Source organism: Lissotriton helveticus, chromosome 1_1 (assembly GCF_964261635.1).
Source record: "Lissotriton helveticus chromosome 1_1, aLisHel1.1, whole genome shotgun sequence".
Taxonomy (NCBI): Eukaryota; Metazoa; Chordata; class Amphibia; order Caudata; family Salamandridae; genus Lissotriton; species Lissotriton helveticus.
In genome coordinates, this window is record NC_136057.1 from 15,523,596 (window position 1) to 15,540,557 (window position 16,962).

Here is a 16,962-nt window from a genome sequence, read left to right on the forward strand (position 1 = left end):
GGAGGTCGTTCCTGGTCTGTGTTGCCTGATGGGAGAAGGAGCAGCTTCCGCTGTTTGTCTGACGTATACTCAACGGGATTCTATCCTTTTTCTTATTTATTAGGTTTTTATATTTGCTCCTGATGTGTGACTTTAGCTTGTTCCCATCAAAAGTACGGGGAAAAAAAGCACTGTGTGTTTTTAAAATACCCCTCACACACTATGAATCCTATAGTGTCATGCTTCATCATAGGGGTCTTCCCGTCCCTCTACAGGGCGGGGCGTGCTTTGACCTACGACTTTGCGGGAACACTTGATAATGTGTGGATAGAGTATGGTAGGTGAAGGTGATTGGAGTGGTAGGGAGAAGTGTGAATTGACATAAAATATTAAAAATTCCCTGGCTAGTAGAAAAAATACACTTTATTCATATCTTTGGTTGGGAACGTTAAAAAGGGGAAGAAAAGAGTAAGTGTGAGTAAGTTTTACTCTCTACTCGGTCGACATGTTTCGTAAGCAGTCCCCTACTGCTTTACTCATCAGGACCTATTGTGATCCCTACTACACTCTGACATAATGTTTTATATACATATTGTGTGTCTATCATTTCACAACAAGCTGACCCGAAAAAATAGGATAGTCAACTAAAATTAGGAAAGTAGAGGCTAAATAACCTCCTCAAAATGGTTTAACAAATTGGTACTTGTTGAGAGAAAGGAGAGAAAGCAACAAAACTGAATGAACAACCTATTGGTTGTTAATATGACACATCATCATAGCGTGGATATTTTAAAGAACTAATTTCGTATTGATCTTATTCTTTGCGCTTTGTGATGAAATCACATCATGCATTTATAACTTGCCCATTCCTTGCGCTTGGCTATGTTTGGGGCTAAAGTTCTAATCAAATCCATCCCTCACAACATTAGTAAGGTTGGCTATGTGTGAAATCCCAAAGGTGCTCTGTCTGCTCCTGCCCCATTGTGTCAGCTGTTGCAAAAATTATTTCACTATGCACAACACAAGACCTTCACGGCACTCTGCTCACCTCAACTTCGAATGCAATGATACCTTTGCTGCGGACATTGATTTGTTTTGTAATTTGTGTTCCATTCCATCGCCATGAGGTTAGTAAATCTAGACTATGGTTTATTAAGATAATGAAATGAGTGCGACTCCCACGAGTGCAGGGCCTGTGCATGAAATAGTTCAATCAATCAATCAATAAATGAATCAATCAGGGTTTTATAAAGCTCAACTACTCACCCGTGAGGGTTTCAACGCATTGGGTGTGGGTGTGAACAGCTCTGCTTGGGCCATTTATAGGCCTGGGTGGTAAATTCCGTTCCGTTCGCGGAATTTGGGTAATTTCGCGTTCCGTGGAGAATGCAAAATTGCCCAAAATTGTACGTTCCGCGACTTCGCGTAATTTTTTTCTTGTTGGCGTTCTTAAATGCGTGTTCGCCAGATACTTCTCCCCGAGAACGCAAACAGCGATTGCGAACAGTAAAAAAGCATCACGAACAAGCAATTCCACAAGCTCACGGAATTTTTGCGTGTTCGCGGAGATTTTTTACCGTTTCGTGGAGAATTGCGTGACGGGATTATGCAAATTCCACCTACCCCATGTCATTTAAAGAGCCAGGTCTTGAGGTCTTTCCTGAATTGGTGCAGTGTTGGGCTCCACCATTGGTGAAGGGGGAGTTCATTCCAAGTCTTGGCTGTGAGGTAGGAGAAGGGGTATACAACCGTAACCATGCATTTTTTACAACGCGGTACCGTTACCACGCTACTTTTACCACGCAAGTCGTTACCACGACTTGCGCTGGGGGGCGCTCCAGGATAGTAAATAGATTAATTTACTATCCAACTCCTTTCCCTAGAGTCCACGGGGACTGGAGTTGGAATAGTAAATTAAAAACTTTACTATCCAGCGCCCCTCCACGCAAGTCGTTGTAACGACTTGCGTGGTAAAAGTAGCGTTGTAACGGTACGCGTTGTAAAAGTACGCGTGGTACCGTCATATATCCAGGAGAAGGACATTCCACCTGCTCTGGTCCTGTAGAAGCGTGGGTCGATAGCTAAGGAGAGGTCGCTGACCGGGAGTTTCTCATGGGTGCATACGGTCATTGAGGTATTGGGATCCGGTGTTTGTGGAGGGCCTTGTAGGAGTATGTGAGCAGCTTGAACGTTATTTTTCTGTTGATGGGTAGCCAGTGGAGGTCGCGGAGATTTTGGGATATCGAGGATTAGTCTGGCTGTGACGTTCTGGGCGGTATGGAGTTTGCTGAGGAGTTTTTTGTTGATTTCAGAGTAGAGGGTGTTGCCCTAGTCCAGCCTGCTGGTGACAAGTGCGTGAGTGATGGTTTTCATGGAGTCGGGGGGATCTAATTGAATGTCTTGCGAAGTATGCAGAGCGTGTTGAAGCATGCGGAGGAGACGGCGTTGATCTGGTGATTCATGATGAGTCCAGTGTGATTCCAACTCTGTGGATGTGCCTGTGAATGCCACTCTGTGGAAGTGCCTGGAATTCCCACTTTGTGGAACTGCCTGTGATTCCTACAGTGCGGAAATGCCTCTGATTTCCACTGTGTGGATATGCCTGGCATTTCTACTGTCTGTAAGTGCCTGTGATTTCTACTGTCTGTAAGTGCCTGTGATTTCAACACTCTGTAAGTGCTTGTGATTTCTACTGTCTGTAAGTGCCTGTGATTTCTACTGTCTGTAAGTGCCTGTGATTTCAACACTCTGTAAGTGCTTGTGATTTCTACTGTCTGTAAGTGCCTGTGATTTCTACTGTCTGTAAGTGCCTGTGATTTCAACACTCTGTAAGTGCTTGTGATTTCCACAGTCTGGAAGTGCCTGTGATTTCCACAGTCTGGAAGTGCCTGTGATTCCCCCTGTGTGGAAGTGCCTATATTCCAATGTGTGACTGTGCCTGTCATTCCCACTGTGTGAAAATACATTTGATTTCCACTGTCTCGAAGAGCCTATGATTCCCACTGTATGGAAGTGCCTGAGGTTTACACTGTCTGGAAGTGCCGGTGATTCCCACTGTGTGGAAGTGCCTATATTCCAATGTGTGACTGTGCCTGTCATTCCCACTGCGTGAAAATACATTTGATTTCCACTGTCTCGAAGAGCCTATGATTCCCACTTTGTGGAAGTGCCTAAGGTTTACACTGTCTGGATGTGCCGGTAATTCCCACTGTGTGGAATTGCCTGTGATTTCCACTGTCTCAAAGTACCTGTGATGCTCACTGTGTGGAAAGGCATTCGATTTCCACGGTCTCGAAGTGCCTGTGAGTCCCACTGTGTGGAAGTGCCTCTGATTTCCACAGTCTCGAAGTGAGTGCCTGTGATTCCCGCTGTGTGGAAGTGCCTGTGATTTCCACTGTCTCAAAGTGCCTGTGATTCCCACTGTGTGAAAATGCCTTCGATTTTCACTGTCTCGAAGTGAGTGCCTGTGATTCCCACTGTCTCGAAGTGCCTGTGATTTCCAGTGTCTGGAATTGCCTGTGATTCCCGCTGTGTGGAAGTGCCTGAGATTTCCACAGTCTCGTAGTGCCTGTGATTTCCAGTGTCTGGAATTGCCTGTGATTCCCAATGTGTTGGTGTCCCTCTCACTCCCAGGGCTGTGTTTCTTGTTCCTATGTGTGTTTTTTAGTGTCTTGGTCTTGGTGTCTGCCTCTTCATGTCTCTCTGCCTCAAAGTGTGACCTTTAAATGGACAATGAAAAGTGAACAGTGTTGTGATGTCATATCGGGGGATTCTTGACGGAAACAGATGGGGGATGGGAGAGAGTGAAGGGGCTGGGGGAGTACTACAGGAGGAGGCAGTGCTTATTTTGAGCTGGTGCTTTCCTGTGCTCAGCACTGGTAGTTAATTGTCAACACCAGCACTTATGACATTTTGCCACATGGTGGCGCTGTTTGACTGCTTTCCAGATGAACACACTAGTTGTTTTTCATTCAATAAACATAAAAATACCCCCCCCCCCTCCATGATTTTGGGGCTTTGGGTGGCAAAATTTGCAGCCAATAACAGCAACATGTGCTTGCCAAAACCCGGCCACATAAACTACTGCAAGGCCTGCGCTCACTGCTGGAGAATGTGCGATGTCACAGTCATTAACCTTGCAGAATCTAAATCAGCAGAGCACCTGAAACTGGAGGGTGTCTGATGACAAATGAGACCTGCTCTTTCTGTCATCAGACAACATGCGTTCCTTGCCATATGCGGGGCGGTAGGGGGTGGGGCAAGGGGGCGGCAGCAGAGGCATACAAACACAGGCAAAAAAAAAAAAAATACATGAGACCTGGGGAGGGTAGGGGTTAACAGAAGACAAGAGGGGGCCCGAAAGAGAGGGGTGCAGTGGAGAGTGGGGGTATGAGAGCCTTTCAACAGCCAGCAGACGCGTCCGCCGGGCGCACACATATGTGTGAGGTGGGCTACAAGCTTGCTGCACAGGAGGGGGCTCTGTGCCTTGAAAGGCCGGCATGTCATAGAGCAGGTGAACAATCACATAATATTGTTTTTAGGTCCCGCCTAGGCAGCGCTTGCGCTGTCTCTTCGAGACATGTTGTAGTCTAGTATTGATCTGAAACTCCGCCCATTTTCCGCCCATCTTTTCAATTGGCTCCTGTTACTGTCCTTTGTAAATGGTTGCTTTTGATTCGTGAATAGTCTTAGAAGCCCCTTATTAGTACCGCCTTTTCTACTTTTGTAACCTCCCGTGAGGACTGGCCTTTTTGCTTGTGCTGTTCCTGTGCAGGTTTAATTAACAACCTTTAGGCACCATTTTCTTAAAGGACTTTCTCCTATTAGCTGTTGCAGGCAGGACACTAGCAGCACTGGTGCTCAGCTTTCCTGGAGCACTGCTCGAGTGCAGCTGATGGCTGCCTTTCCTTTCCTGCCTCACATACTTGGAATATTGTTTTTTCACCTCCCACACAGCACGGGCATGCACCTCTATTTATTTATAAACAGTGTTGCAAAAAATTTAGTGTCTGTGTTGCTTCTGCCTCTGCCCTTCCCTCCCCATGCCCTGCCTTTCATTTGCATTTATTAACTGTGCTGCAGTGCTTTTGGGCTCTACGGTGTTTGGGTCCCTGTTGCTTTAGCACCACGCTTCCCCCCTCATGCTGTGCCTTTCATTTATTAAAACACCACAGTGATTTTTGTCCCCACAGTGTCTGTGTTGGTTTAGCCCTTCGCTTCTCATTCCGTGCAGTTCGTTTGCATTTACTAACCACGCAAATATAAATGTGTTAATTTTGAACAGTGCGCACACTGCGCTTTCACTTTCCTAGTAGCTGACACCCTCTACGCCTTCCAGCGCTGCTGCTAGCCCGGACTCATATGGCACCCTCACTCTCCGCCCCCCACTACTGAGCAGCAGAAGCCAGGCAGCGGTGCCACACGGTGTCAAATGCCACCCAGCAGGAAGAAAGATGGCAGCAATGCACGGCAACTGGCACAAGATCAGCTTTTGTCAGCGTGTCCCCTTGAAGAGGATGTGTGAACATTGCAGGGAGGAGTTACTCTTGGAAATATCAACTTTTGCAGGTCAGTCTGAGCAGAAACTTGCAAAATATTTCCTTCCTTCCGGACCTTCAAGTTCGTGGCACTAACCATGTGTGCCATCATTTCTTCATGAATACATGCTTCCGACCCAGGTCGGATTGGTAACGCAGGCACTCGGGCAATGGCCGAGGGGCCGGTATCTGAGATCCAGCGGTTGGCTGCTTTTTTGGGCAACCTGGGGGTGGAGTCTGTGTTAACATGCCACCAGAAACCAAGTAGGACCCTGAGTGGCCTTTCTGGAAGCAGATGGACATCCAGTACCTCCCTTTATCAAGGGGCAGAGGTGTCACTCCCTTTCTCTCGCTAGGCCGGCAAATTAATGTGTGCCTACTGAGCGTGGGCAGAGGGGCAGAACAGAAGTGGCCTCACTTGAATTCAGGAGTGTTTTACCAGTGGTAACTAATCCGTGGATTTTTTTAAATCTAAGTAAAGTTAAGAAAACAGGCCTCTGTCAGAAACCCTCACCCCCTTCTTTTTATAAAACTTCGCCAAAGCAGTGTTTGGCGGAAAGGCAATATGCAAATGTGGCTACTTTTTTTTTGCGTGCCCGGGCCGATTTTTAATCCCAAACCAACCCTGACCCGACCCAGTTAGCGATGCTAACTTCGGGTCTGTTTTAGTTGGTGAATAAAATAACGGTTAAATGCAGGTTTTGAAATAGTGTGCATGGAAAACCTTAGATCAGAGTCACAATGTGTCATTTCTTGAGTTTGTGAAATCATTTGTGCTTTGTGTCATGGGTCTCGTTTCAACATACGTGTTCCTCTTCATGGTCCCCAGTAAGACAGAAAAGTTTTATCCATCATGCCACAGTATCGGTAGAACAATTGAAGGTACCAGAGGTGCAGTACAAACAAGCATGTGCAATGCAATGAAAGTTTGAGCTACTGGAGTTGCATTATTGTTGGCAACGCCAATAGTTCAGAGCTTTAGTATTGCGAGACCTATTGCATTGCAAATGCTTGTTCTTTTCTCTTGTGGACATGTAAGACACAGAATCCTCAGGCAGGTCTTTAACAAGAAGGAAGACCCTGTGCCTGTGTGCAGGTGTCGGTCATTCCCTCGTCATGTGTCTTCTTGTGCGTTGTCTGCTCTTCCCAGGTCTAGTGTCTTTGTACATGCACCTGTGTGTCTCGATCGCTCTTTCTGTGTCTCCTTGTGTAGGAAGCTGGCTCTGTGTATACTATGCCAAAGTAAAGTATAGTGTGCACAGAGCCCAGTGGATCCCCAAAGGCTTACAGATGTTAGAGTAGATCGCACCTCACTCTCTATTTGTGGTAGTGTGGGCGAGCCGTCTGGCTTTATCAGAGGGTAGTGTTAAGCATTTGTTGTACACACTCAGGCAGCAAATGATGTCACTCACTCAAAGACTGAACTCGACCAATTTGTTTGTATCACAAATATTATTTAGTTATTTTATTTCTAGAACCAAGCCAAGCCTGATGCAGGTAAGTGAAATAAATGCTTTGCAAAATCTTATGCAAAATGTTACAGTTGAAAGCTGGTTCAAAAGCAGTTGATTGAATTACAGGTAAGTCAATGTTTTGAAATTACTTTTCGGTAACTTTACAGATTACTTTGTACGTTACTTTTAAGATTACTTTTTAAGTTACTTTTTCTACTAAGTGTGCTATGTCTAGATATCACACTGGGACATTTTCTTTAGAAAAGGTAAGTAAATCAGTGTTTCATACAAAGCAACTCCACACTAATTTTCAAGGGAAGCAGTCAATGCAATCCTAGGAGAGGATATGAAGTTATCGGTTTGCAGGTAAGTACAAGTTTGTGGGAGTTGGTATTCTGGAGTTAGAACCAGGGTTCCCCCAGGGTTGTGGATGCACTCTCAAAGCACCCTCAGCTGCACTAGGGCGGACGGGTGCAGAGTGCTGAGGCCCAATGTTATCCAAAGGGGATAGTGGACCACGGGTTGGTGGTCGCTCGTGAGCAGACCACAAGAATGTGGGAGCAAAGCTCCTCGTGTTAGGCTCAGGGCAGAGAGGGATCTGAGTTAGGACAAAAGGTGCACCCGCAGGGGCGGCTGGGTGCAGGGTGCACTTTTGACATCGGTGCCCTGTTGTTTTCAATCGGGGTTGCTGGTTTTGGACAAGGCGGCTTTTGCACAGCACCTCCAAAAACTGCAGATGGGCCGTAGGGCTGGGTCCTAGTCAGTTCTTCTCTGCGAGGTGTCTTCTTTCGTCCTTCTTCTTTGTAGGTTGCAGGAATCTGTCTTCTTGGTTCAGGGCTACCCCTTAAATACTGTATTTAGGGGGCGTTATAGGGGTTCTCGATGACAGTAGCCAAGGGGCTACTGACCTTAGGTTGACTACACCCTTAGCCTGCTCACCCCACGTGGGGGAAGTGGGCACAATCCGTAATCCTGATTGGGGAGTGCCTAATATCTGCAAGATGCAGGCGCTAAAAAGTGGACTTCACCTTCCCTCCGCCACCTGAGGAGTGGGGTTGATAGAGGTGGGCACACCTTCTGGCCTGGCTCATATTTCCTACCTGTCTTCCCGCTGAAAAGGAGGGGAGACAGGAAGGGGGCCTGGTCCTGGTAGCTGGCGAGGCTAGGGGTCGCATTACAAAGGCTGCCAGGCCTTTGAAGCTCCCTTACCACAGATGGCTTTTACTGGCCTGGGGGAGGTGTGAACACCTTTGCCCAGAAAAGGCTTTGTTTCTTGCCTCAGGGAGTGAAGGCTCCCACCCCAGGGGTCCAGAAGCATGTCTCATGGTGGCAGGCTGGTGTGTACCTGTCAGGAAACCCACCAGAGGCTGGTCGTTTTGCAGGGGGCATCTCTAAGATGCCCTCTGAGTGCATTTTTTTAATTAAATCCCAAACTGGCATCAGTGTTGGTTTAATGTGCTGGGAAGTTTGATACCAAGCTTCCCAGTTTTCAGTAAAGCCATTATGGTGCTGTGGAGTTCATAATGACAAACTCCCAACACCAGATACTCTTAATGGCATTTGTTGGAAATGGGATCCCTGGCTCGCCAGGGCTTTCGCCAAAGTCAGTCAGAGACCACCACCCCCAAGTCAGGGCAAGGGAGTTACACGCCAAGATAACCCCTACTCACCCTCTAGGTAACGTGGCGCGAGCAGCAAGGCTAAACTTGGAGGCGATGTAAGTTAAGTATTTGCGCACGCACCCCAGCAACAACAACCAAAGGCCCACCACAAAGGAAACTCCACACAAGGTTATATAAAAATAGCCTTTGTATTACACCAAAACACATTAGATAAAACACACACTTTACAATGTGCCAACAGGCACGGGCAGAATTTACAGGGGATATGTACAAGACAGGGCCACCTGGACCACTGTCAGGAATCAGAAGTAGCACTTTCAGAAATAGCACTTTTGCATGTAAAATCTTAAGCACAAAATAGCACACAACCAGTAATCACTGGTAACCAGGACCTCACTAGCACCACCTGTACTAGGGAGAAAACAACCACCTATGTATTACAATACCTGTAGGGGTGTAAGAGGAAAACACATGATGCAATGCATAACATTCATTCAGAGGTGTAAAGGAGGAAAACACATGATGCATCACAATACATTCAGAGGTGTAAGGCACATGACGCATAAAAACACATTCAGAGGTGCAGAAAGTACAATTGCGCCAAACCCACGTAAGTCACCACCTGTGACTGTCCCTAGGCCAACTGGCCTCTCTGGGGCTAGGACGCCCTGTGTCCAATGTCAGGGGGGGCCTAAACGTAGCAGTTGCCCACAAAGTGCTGGGCAACTGGTGCAGGGAAATTAGGGCAACGTTGGAGCCTCTCTGGCTCAAGAACCACCACTGTGGCACTGCAGAGCCTCTCTGGGCTCACAAAACGAATGGCCCTCTCAGAGCCTCTCTGGGCTCTTAAAGCAAGAAAATGTCCCCTCTGAGCCTCTCAGGCTCAAACACAACTGTGGCACCTTTTTGTGGTAGTCCCCCCTCTGGGGGACTCGAGGACAATGGCCCACGCTAGCTAGGAGCCCCGCTCGGGAGACTCGCTGTGCCTAAAATGCCTCCAAGTTTAGCCTTGCTGCTCGCGCCACGTTACCTAGAGGGTGAGTAGGGGTTATCTTGGCGTGTAACTCCCTTGCCCTGACTTGGGTGTGGTGGTCTCTGACTGACTTTGGCGAAAGCCCTGGCCAGCCGGGGATCCCATTTCCAACAGCATTACTGCACTTACAATGTCTAAGATTTGGTCTAGACTCTGTAGGGGCACAGGGCACTGGACTCATGCAACTGTACCCTCACCACTGGTACAGTGCACCCACCTAGAGGGGTGGCTGACCTATGCCAGGGCAGTGTGTTGTAGGCTCGGCACACAGGGATGTGTGCTATGTCGACTCTTCCCTTTGTTCTGCACCAAAACACGCAGTCTGCAAAGGAAGTGTGTGAGTGTAAGGGTACAGGACCTCCAAGGGTGGCACAATAAGTGCTGCAGCACTTAGAGGCCTTCTCTGACCACAGTGCCCTCGGTACCCATGGCACCTTTTACAAGGCACTGCCATGTGGCCAGAGAGATGCAATTGGGGGTACTAGGTACAGTTTTGGGAAAGAACACAGACCCCGGACACCTGATAGGCAGGTACCCAGGGCACATTAAGTCAAAGTGCATCAGTGTCTGGCAAAAGGTGGAGGGAGGTTACTGCAACAGAAACCCAGCTTCCTACACCTTGTGCATGGGTCTGCTCCTCTCAGGCCTTGTGTTACCTTACCCAGAACTCCTGAGGCTTTCCTTGTAACTTGTCTTCCTCTCCAGGGCCTCAGTAAGATTTTGCAATGTGTTTCTTGTTACATTTTAAACTTTTTAAATACAAAATGTAACATTATTTTCACACAATGTTACATTTTTTGTTTGAGAGCTGAGAACTTTGAACACTGACTTGTCTGACACTGCTTCGTTATTGGTAAATTGTTGACACAACAACTGATGGGAGAGAATGTGATTGAGTGGGAGATGAATAATTGATCAGCGAATCATGAATAATTCATCAGCGGTACATGAATATGTCATCGTGTGGCACAAATCAGACAATGCAATAACTGGAGGTTTAGTTCAGTAATTAGGTTTCATTGGGTAATTAATCTAATAAGTGCATATAATGTCAGCCATCTTGAGCATTGTAGGGTTTTTCGTTGCCTAAAGGGTGTTTGGGAGGCCGACAGGAGTGGACTGGGACAGACAATAGGCCTGGGTCCTGTTAGTATTCAGATAGCTAAAAAAGGGTATACAGCCTTTACAACGAAACTTTTACAACGAACTACCATTACAACGCAACTTTTACAACGCAAGCCATTACAACGCTTAGCGCTGGGGGGCGCTCTAGGATAGGGAATAGGTTTAATGTACTATCCAACACCTTCCCTACTATCCACGGGGACTGGAGTTGGAATAGTAAATTAAACTATTCACTATCCAGCGCCCAAAAGCATTATGCGTTGTAATGGTATGCGTTGTAAAACTTGCGATGTAAAGGTAGGCGTTGTAAAAGTATGCGTTGTAACGTCATACATCCCTAAAAAGGTGGCCGACATTTGCAACTAGGCAGCTTTGAACTTGTTAAGACACAGGGGCATAGGCTGAACTTGCAAACACACATGGTCACAAGCAAAGCAGCTTCACAGGGACAGGGCAGGAGTGTATGTATCCAATACGGCGCATTCCTGTCCTTTTCCTCTGCTCTCGCACAGTTTTAGCAGCCTAACGCCAGGGCAGGCACCCTTGCACCGTGGTGCATGGGTGCTTGTGTTATTGGCAGGATTGCTTTTGTGCAAGAAGTGGCACCATCCTTAACTAACGCAATCCTCAGAGGCTTTTTCCTCTCTCTATGTCTGTTGCGAAATCCAACACACAGAGAAAGCGGAAAAAATATAGAAAGAGGAGAAAGAGGACAATTAAAAAGTACTTCTCCTCATTACGGGTTTACCTTGGGATGTGCGTGTTAACACTCACCGCAACGCCTATAGACGTCTCCCTTGTTCAGAGTAATGTAAAGCAGAGCTTTGTGCTGCGTTGCGTTACTGGGTTGTATGACGTTACAACGCATACTTTTACAACGCACACCTTTACAACGCAGTTTTTACAACGCAACATCCATTACAACGCATCCCATTACAATGCATGCCATTACAACGAATTTTTAAAAACTACCTTTACAACGCATTCCATTACAACGCATACTACCTTTACAACACATACCATTACAACGCATAACATTACATTGCATGTAGGGTAAGTGTTGGATAGTGTAGGGGTAAAAAATTACTATTCTAACTCTAGGGTGTGCAACTGTAGTGTAAGTATTGGATAGTGTAGGGGTAAAAATTACTATTCTAACTCCAGGGGGGTGCAACAGTAGGGTAAATGTTGGATGGTAATGGTATGCTTTGTAATGGTATACGTTGTAATGACTGTGTTGTAATGACATGCATTGTAATGGTATGCGTTGTAGTGTCATGCGTTGTGATGGTTGCGTTGTAATGGCATGCTATGTAATGGATGTTGCGTTGTAAAGGTTTTTTATAATAGTAGTGCGTTGTAAAAGTTGCGTTGTAAAGGTTGCTTCCCCGTTACTGCATATTTTTGAAGCCATTCAAAGCCACGCAACGTGGCTTAGCGTGGCTTCATAAATATGACTTCGAGGTTTGTGCATTCATGTACCACGTTGCGCGGTGCAAGCAAAACGCAAACCTCTCATAAATACGACCCTTAATGCGTGGGTATTTTGCAAAGTATGGCAGAGTGCATGGATTTGTGCTTGCTCCAGGCAATGCCTGTGGTGATATCAGCATTGAAGACCACAACAACAGAGCATAGACCAGGCCACAAACCTTGGTCTCACACACTAACTTGTCAGATCAGCCCCTCTGGCACTGCCTGATTGCCCCATAGTCAGTCTGGCCCTTGAGAAGGGGATGTAAAGGTGACCGAGGAAGTAGCAGATCACAGTTGGAAGATGAGAGGGAACCCCACATGCATTTACCCTGCATGACTTTACAACGCAGTTATTACCCCAACTGCAATGTTACCACATGCTACTTTACCACGCAAGTCCTTACAACGACTTGATTTAGGGGAGCGCTGGACTTTGGAATAGTAGAATTTACTAATCCAGCTCTACTCGGTGTATCCGCAGGGACGGTGTTGGACTTAAAACCCAACAGCAGTCCAACAACGCACCCCGTAAGGCAAGTCGTCGTAACGACTTGCGGGGTAAAGTAACGGGGTAGTGACTTCGTTGTAAAGGCAGGTCAAGGTTCTGACTGTGGGGTAAAGGATGTTTCCCGATGAGAGGTGAAGGAGCAAGAAAAACAGATTGGGGCTGGTGTATTTTGTATTTTGTATTTTTGTATTTTATTTCTTTTTTCTTTTGTGGGTGCTACCAGGTTAGAAAGAGTCTGTGAGCATGGAGACGAAGGAAGCAAACTGTATGTGTCATCAGAAAGAAGACTTGATGCTGTGGGGCGCGTTGGTTGTACTAAACCAGGGGTCTGCAGCCTTTTGTGTAATAGGAGCAACTTATGTTTAATGAAAGTCATTGCGAGCTACTAATATTGTTAGCGTTGTAATAGAGACCAGATCTCGGATAAACGTATAATCAAAGCTTTTATTTCCTCAGCTAAAACGGCAGAAACCCTTCCGCTTGAAAATGTTCTTACTTTATAAATAAAAAAAAGTAAATGAACATTCTTCATTTTTATCTTCTTGAGTCAGAAATGAACTTTTATTTTTACTTTCAACTCCAACATTTAACATTTTTTTAGCCTCACATTTTCGCTTAACTGCACTTTTAAACAAATGTTGCTCCTTTACTTCTGGCTTTTTGAATGTTAAACTTGACTGCATGTTAAAATTTGAACAATATCATTTTATTCTTTTTTTAAGATTTTTAGTTGTTTATTTACATTTTTTTGTTTCGTTCTAACAGTCTCTATTTACTAAACCTTTTACATTTATTTAACCTGGAAATCAAAGTTTCTAAATTGTAGTACCTTAATATTTTTCCTATGATTCTGAACCTATCAAAATTTCCAACCTGGAAATTGATTTTTTTACTTTCAAGTTTCAAATTTTTTGATTGTCTAACTTTTTTTAATGTTTTGAACTTTTCAGCTTTTTAATTTGGAAATCAATCTTTTTACTTTCATTCTTTCACATTCTTTACTTTCTAACATATTACAGGCTTTAAATTTCAACTGACGTTGATTTTCATTTAGAATTTTTAAAGTTACCTTTAATAATGTTGTTTGTCTTTTGAGTTGAAAGTAAAATCCAGCAAAGTTTCAGCGGAATCCTTCTGCAGGTGAGATGACGTTGTGACTTGACTAAGCTCCAATACTGTCTTGGCCGCCATACTGCAGGACTGACTTTCTTTTACATGAATTGGCCAAGTTGGCTAAGTAAACACCTCTGTGTCTCCTCAATCCTCCTTGTGATCACCGGCCTCCTGTACTAGATGGAAACTAGTTTCTCTGGGTGTGTTGCCTTCAGAATTAATTCTCAATAACTGGATGAGGAGCACAAACAAACCTACGATAAACAAGCCCGGTTAATGGCTAGTATATCACGGGTGGACTTTGGCAGTCGCAGACTACGACTTCATGTTGGGAAATAACAAGAGTCAAACAAACAGAGCACTGAGGATGGTTTCACCTCTGTGGTGAGACTACACACCTGGACAAAACACGGCCAAGAGTAACACACTCCTAGACAAACAAGACCAAGAGAAACCCTCTCCAGGACAAACAAGACCAAGAAATACCCGCTCCTGGAGAAAAAAGACAAAGAGAAATCCGCCCCCCAGAGAAACGATCAAGAGGAATCCTCCCTTCGAGAAACAAGACCAGGAGAAACCCACTCCTGGAGAACAAATCCAAGAGGACCTCCTGCCCCCAGAGAAAAGATCAAGAGGAACCCTCCCCTGGAGAAACAAGACCTGAAGAAACAAGATCAAGAGAAACCTACACCTGAAGAAACAAGACCAGGAAGAACCCAATCCTGGAGAAGCATGACCAGGAGGAACCCACTCCTGGAGAACAAATCCAAGTGGACCTCCTGCCCCCAGAGAAAAGATCAAGAGGAACCCTCCCCTGGAGAAACAAGACCTGAAGAAACAAGATCAAGAGAAACCTACACCTGAAGAAACAAGACCAGGAGGAACCCAATCCTGGAGAAACAAGATCAAGAGAAACCCACTCCTGGAGAAGCAAGACCAGGAGGAACCCAATCCTGGAGAAACAAGATCAAGAGAAACCCACTCCTGGAGAAACAAGACCAGGAGGAACCCACTCCTGGAGAAACAAGACCAAGAGAAACCCAGTCCTGGAGAACAAAACAAGAGGAACCCACTGGTGGAGAAAAAATGACCAACTGAAACCCTAATCCTGGAGAAACAAGAACTAGAGAAATATGACCAAGAGAAACCCCCTCCTGGAGAAAAAAGACCAAGAGAAACACACTCCCTGGAAACATCATCAAGACATTGAAAGAATAACCTCAAAACACAACTACATCATTAAACAGTTTGCTTTTTGAAAATCTTTCTGAAGAGTTAACAGACTCTGTAGGGATTTGATCCAACACGTTCGGTCGTGTGCTCGCACCATCAAATCAGAGTGCCTTTGCTGTTGTCAATATGAGGACCTCCATGTTCACTTGCACAAGAAGGTGTTGTTTACGCTCAACACTTGTGCAGAGTAATACAACATTTATTGCAAACAGTCCTACCACTTGAAGTGTGCTGAGGTCTAAAGTCATCTTCTCTTACAGGAAGAGTTCTTTCAGATGTTGAACCCAACATCAACCCAGAAGGTTGGTCTCCTGTTCAGAGGAGAACCAAGGGGCATCCTTCCTTTGGAAGATGAGGGTCACTTCTCTCTCATTCATGTCCCTGGTGACCCAGTGGATTGTGAAGTAGCCTCAATTCTTAGGAAGCCCTTGGCCAAGGTCATATCCACAACACACAAAGCTTGGCATCTTGAACCAATCTCAGTTGTTCTAATGGTATACATTGATCTGACATATTTGGAGTTTGAAATGTCAAATGGCCAACTCCACTCAACATTGCTAAGTACCATCTCTCTGGCAAGTAAACAAAATAAACAACATTGAAACAAAGTTATGAGTTAAGAAGCACCTCAAGCTAGGACCCCCCTTTGCCCAGCTCCTTACCTGCCCAAACAAGGAGCGGATAATAGGCACCATCTCCTTGGCTTCTGGCATCAGGCTGGCGGGGCAAGTTGTGACACCTGGCTTGTCCGAAGAGCCCTCCTTCCTGCCGAGAGGTCCAAGTTTCGGTTGGCCCCCTTCCTTCTCCCAGTCACTCCTGCCGGACAGTCCATCTCCAACGTCCAGACTCATGGCGTTGCGGAAGGGGCACCGCGTGGCACCGGACCCCCGCTGCTCCGAAGCACTGAGCGTGCGGCCCTTGAGGGTGCCACGCCCGGAGCCACCCGCCACACCGCTCTCCATGTTGTCGCCGCCCTCCTCCTGCTCCGCCTTCTCCTTCTCCTGCTGCTGCTTGCGGCGTGCGCTCTCGATGCGCTTCTTGACGGCCGCCTTGGAGTGCTTCTTGTAGGACCAGGAGTCCAGGGACTCGCTACTCGCTCTCTGGCTCTCGCGGAGGAAAAAAAACATTCCTCAGCTCATAGGTGGCGGTGGTGAGGGCCGTGGGTGGAGAGCAGGGGTCACTCCCGGGTTCTCCCGCACCGTGTCCTCGCCTCTCTCTGGCGCCCCCTTCTTGACGCTATCACCCAATGTCTCTCTTCCAATGAGCTTCTCTGTCTTTAATTGCCCTTCAGGCTCTACCACTAACCACCCTCTCCCTATAATAATTAAATAATAGTTACATTTGTAAAGCGCCTGGTTACACTGAGGCCAGTGTGTCCCTCGCTCCCTATGTCCCTCTCACCCCCTGGTACTCTTTCGCTCACGCGTGTTCTGTCTCCCCTGCTCCTCCTGTAAGTTCTCACGCTGCCGCCTGCTGCGACAGGTCTTTCATCTTTGATCTCCTACGTCTTTCTCTCTCTGGTGCACTCACTTCTGTTTGCTGGTGTCCCGCAGGGTTTCTTTTGATGACCCACTCAGATCACTGATGGATCCCTCTCTCCTCTCCAGCCTCCTTTCTCCTTTTCCTCTCCTTCTCTCACCTGTCCATCCTTTTCCACCCTCATCCACTGCCCACCTGCCCCAGCTCTTCCTCTTGCTTCTCCTCCTCCTCACTCTTCAGTTCCTCCTCACACCCTGAGTTGTGTCTCTCACCTCACCCCCTGCCTTTCTGCTCTGGTGCTCTAGTCTTCCTATCAATAAACTCCCAATATTTACCTTCCTCCTTCCCCTGTTGTATCTACTCTACTCTGAATCTGCTTTTACCCACACCTTACACACTGTTC

The 16,962-nt window shown here is 46.4% G+C and overlaps 1 protein-coding gene across 1 annotated transcript in view; it reads right to left on the reverse strand.

Annotated features, from left to right (window-relative positions):
- Positions 1-16,207, reverse strand: part of LOC144766932 (calcium-binding protein 1-like) — a 370,144-nt gene extending 353,937 nt beyond the window's left edge. The window contains exon 1 of the mRNA XM_078650625.1: positions 15,743-16,207. Coding sequence (XP_078506751.1) covers positions 15,743-16,207 — 465 coding nt within the window. The remainder of the gene's footprint in view (positions 1-15,742) is intronic.
- Between the last annotated feature and the right edge of the window lie 755 nt (positions 16,208-16,962).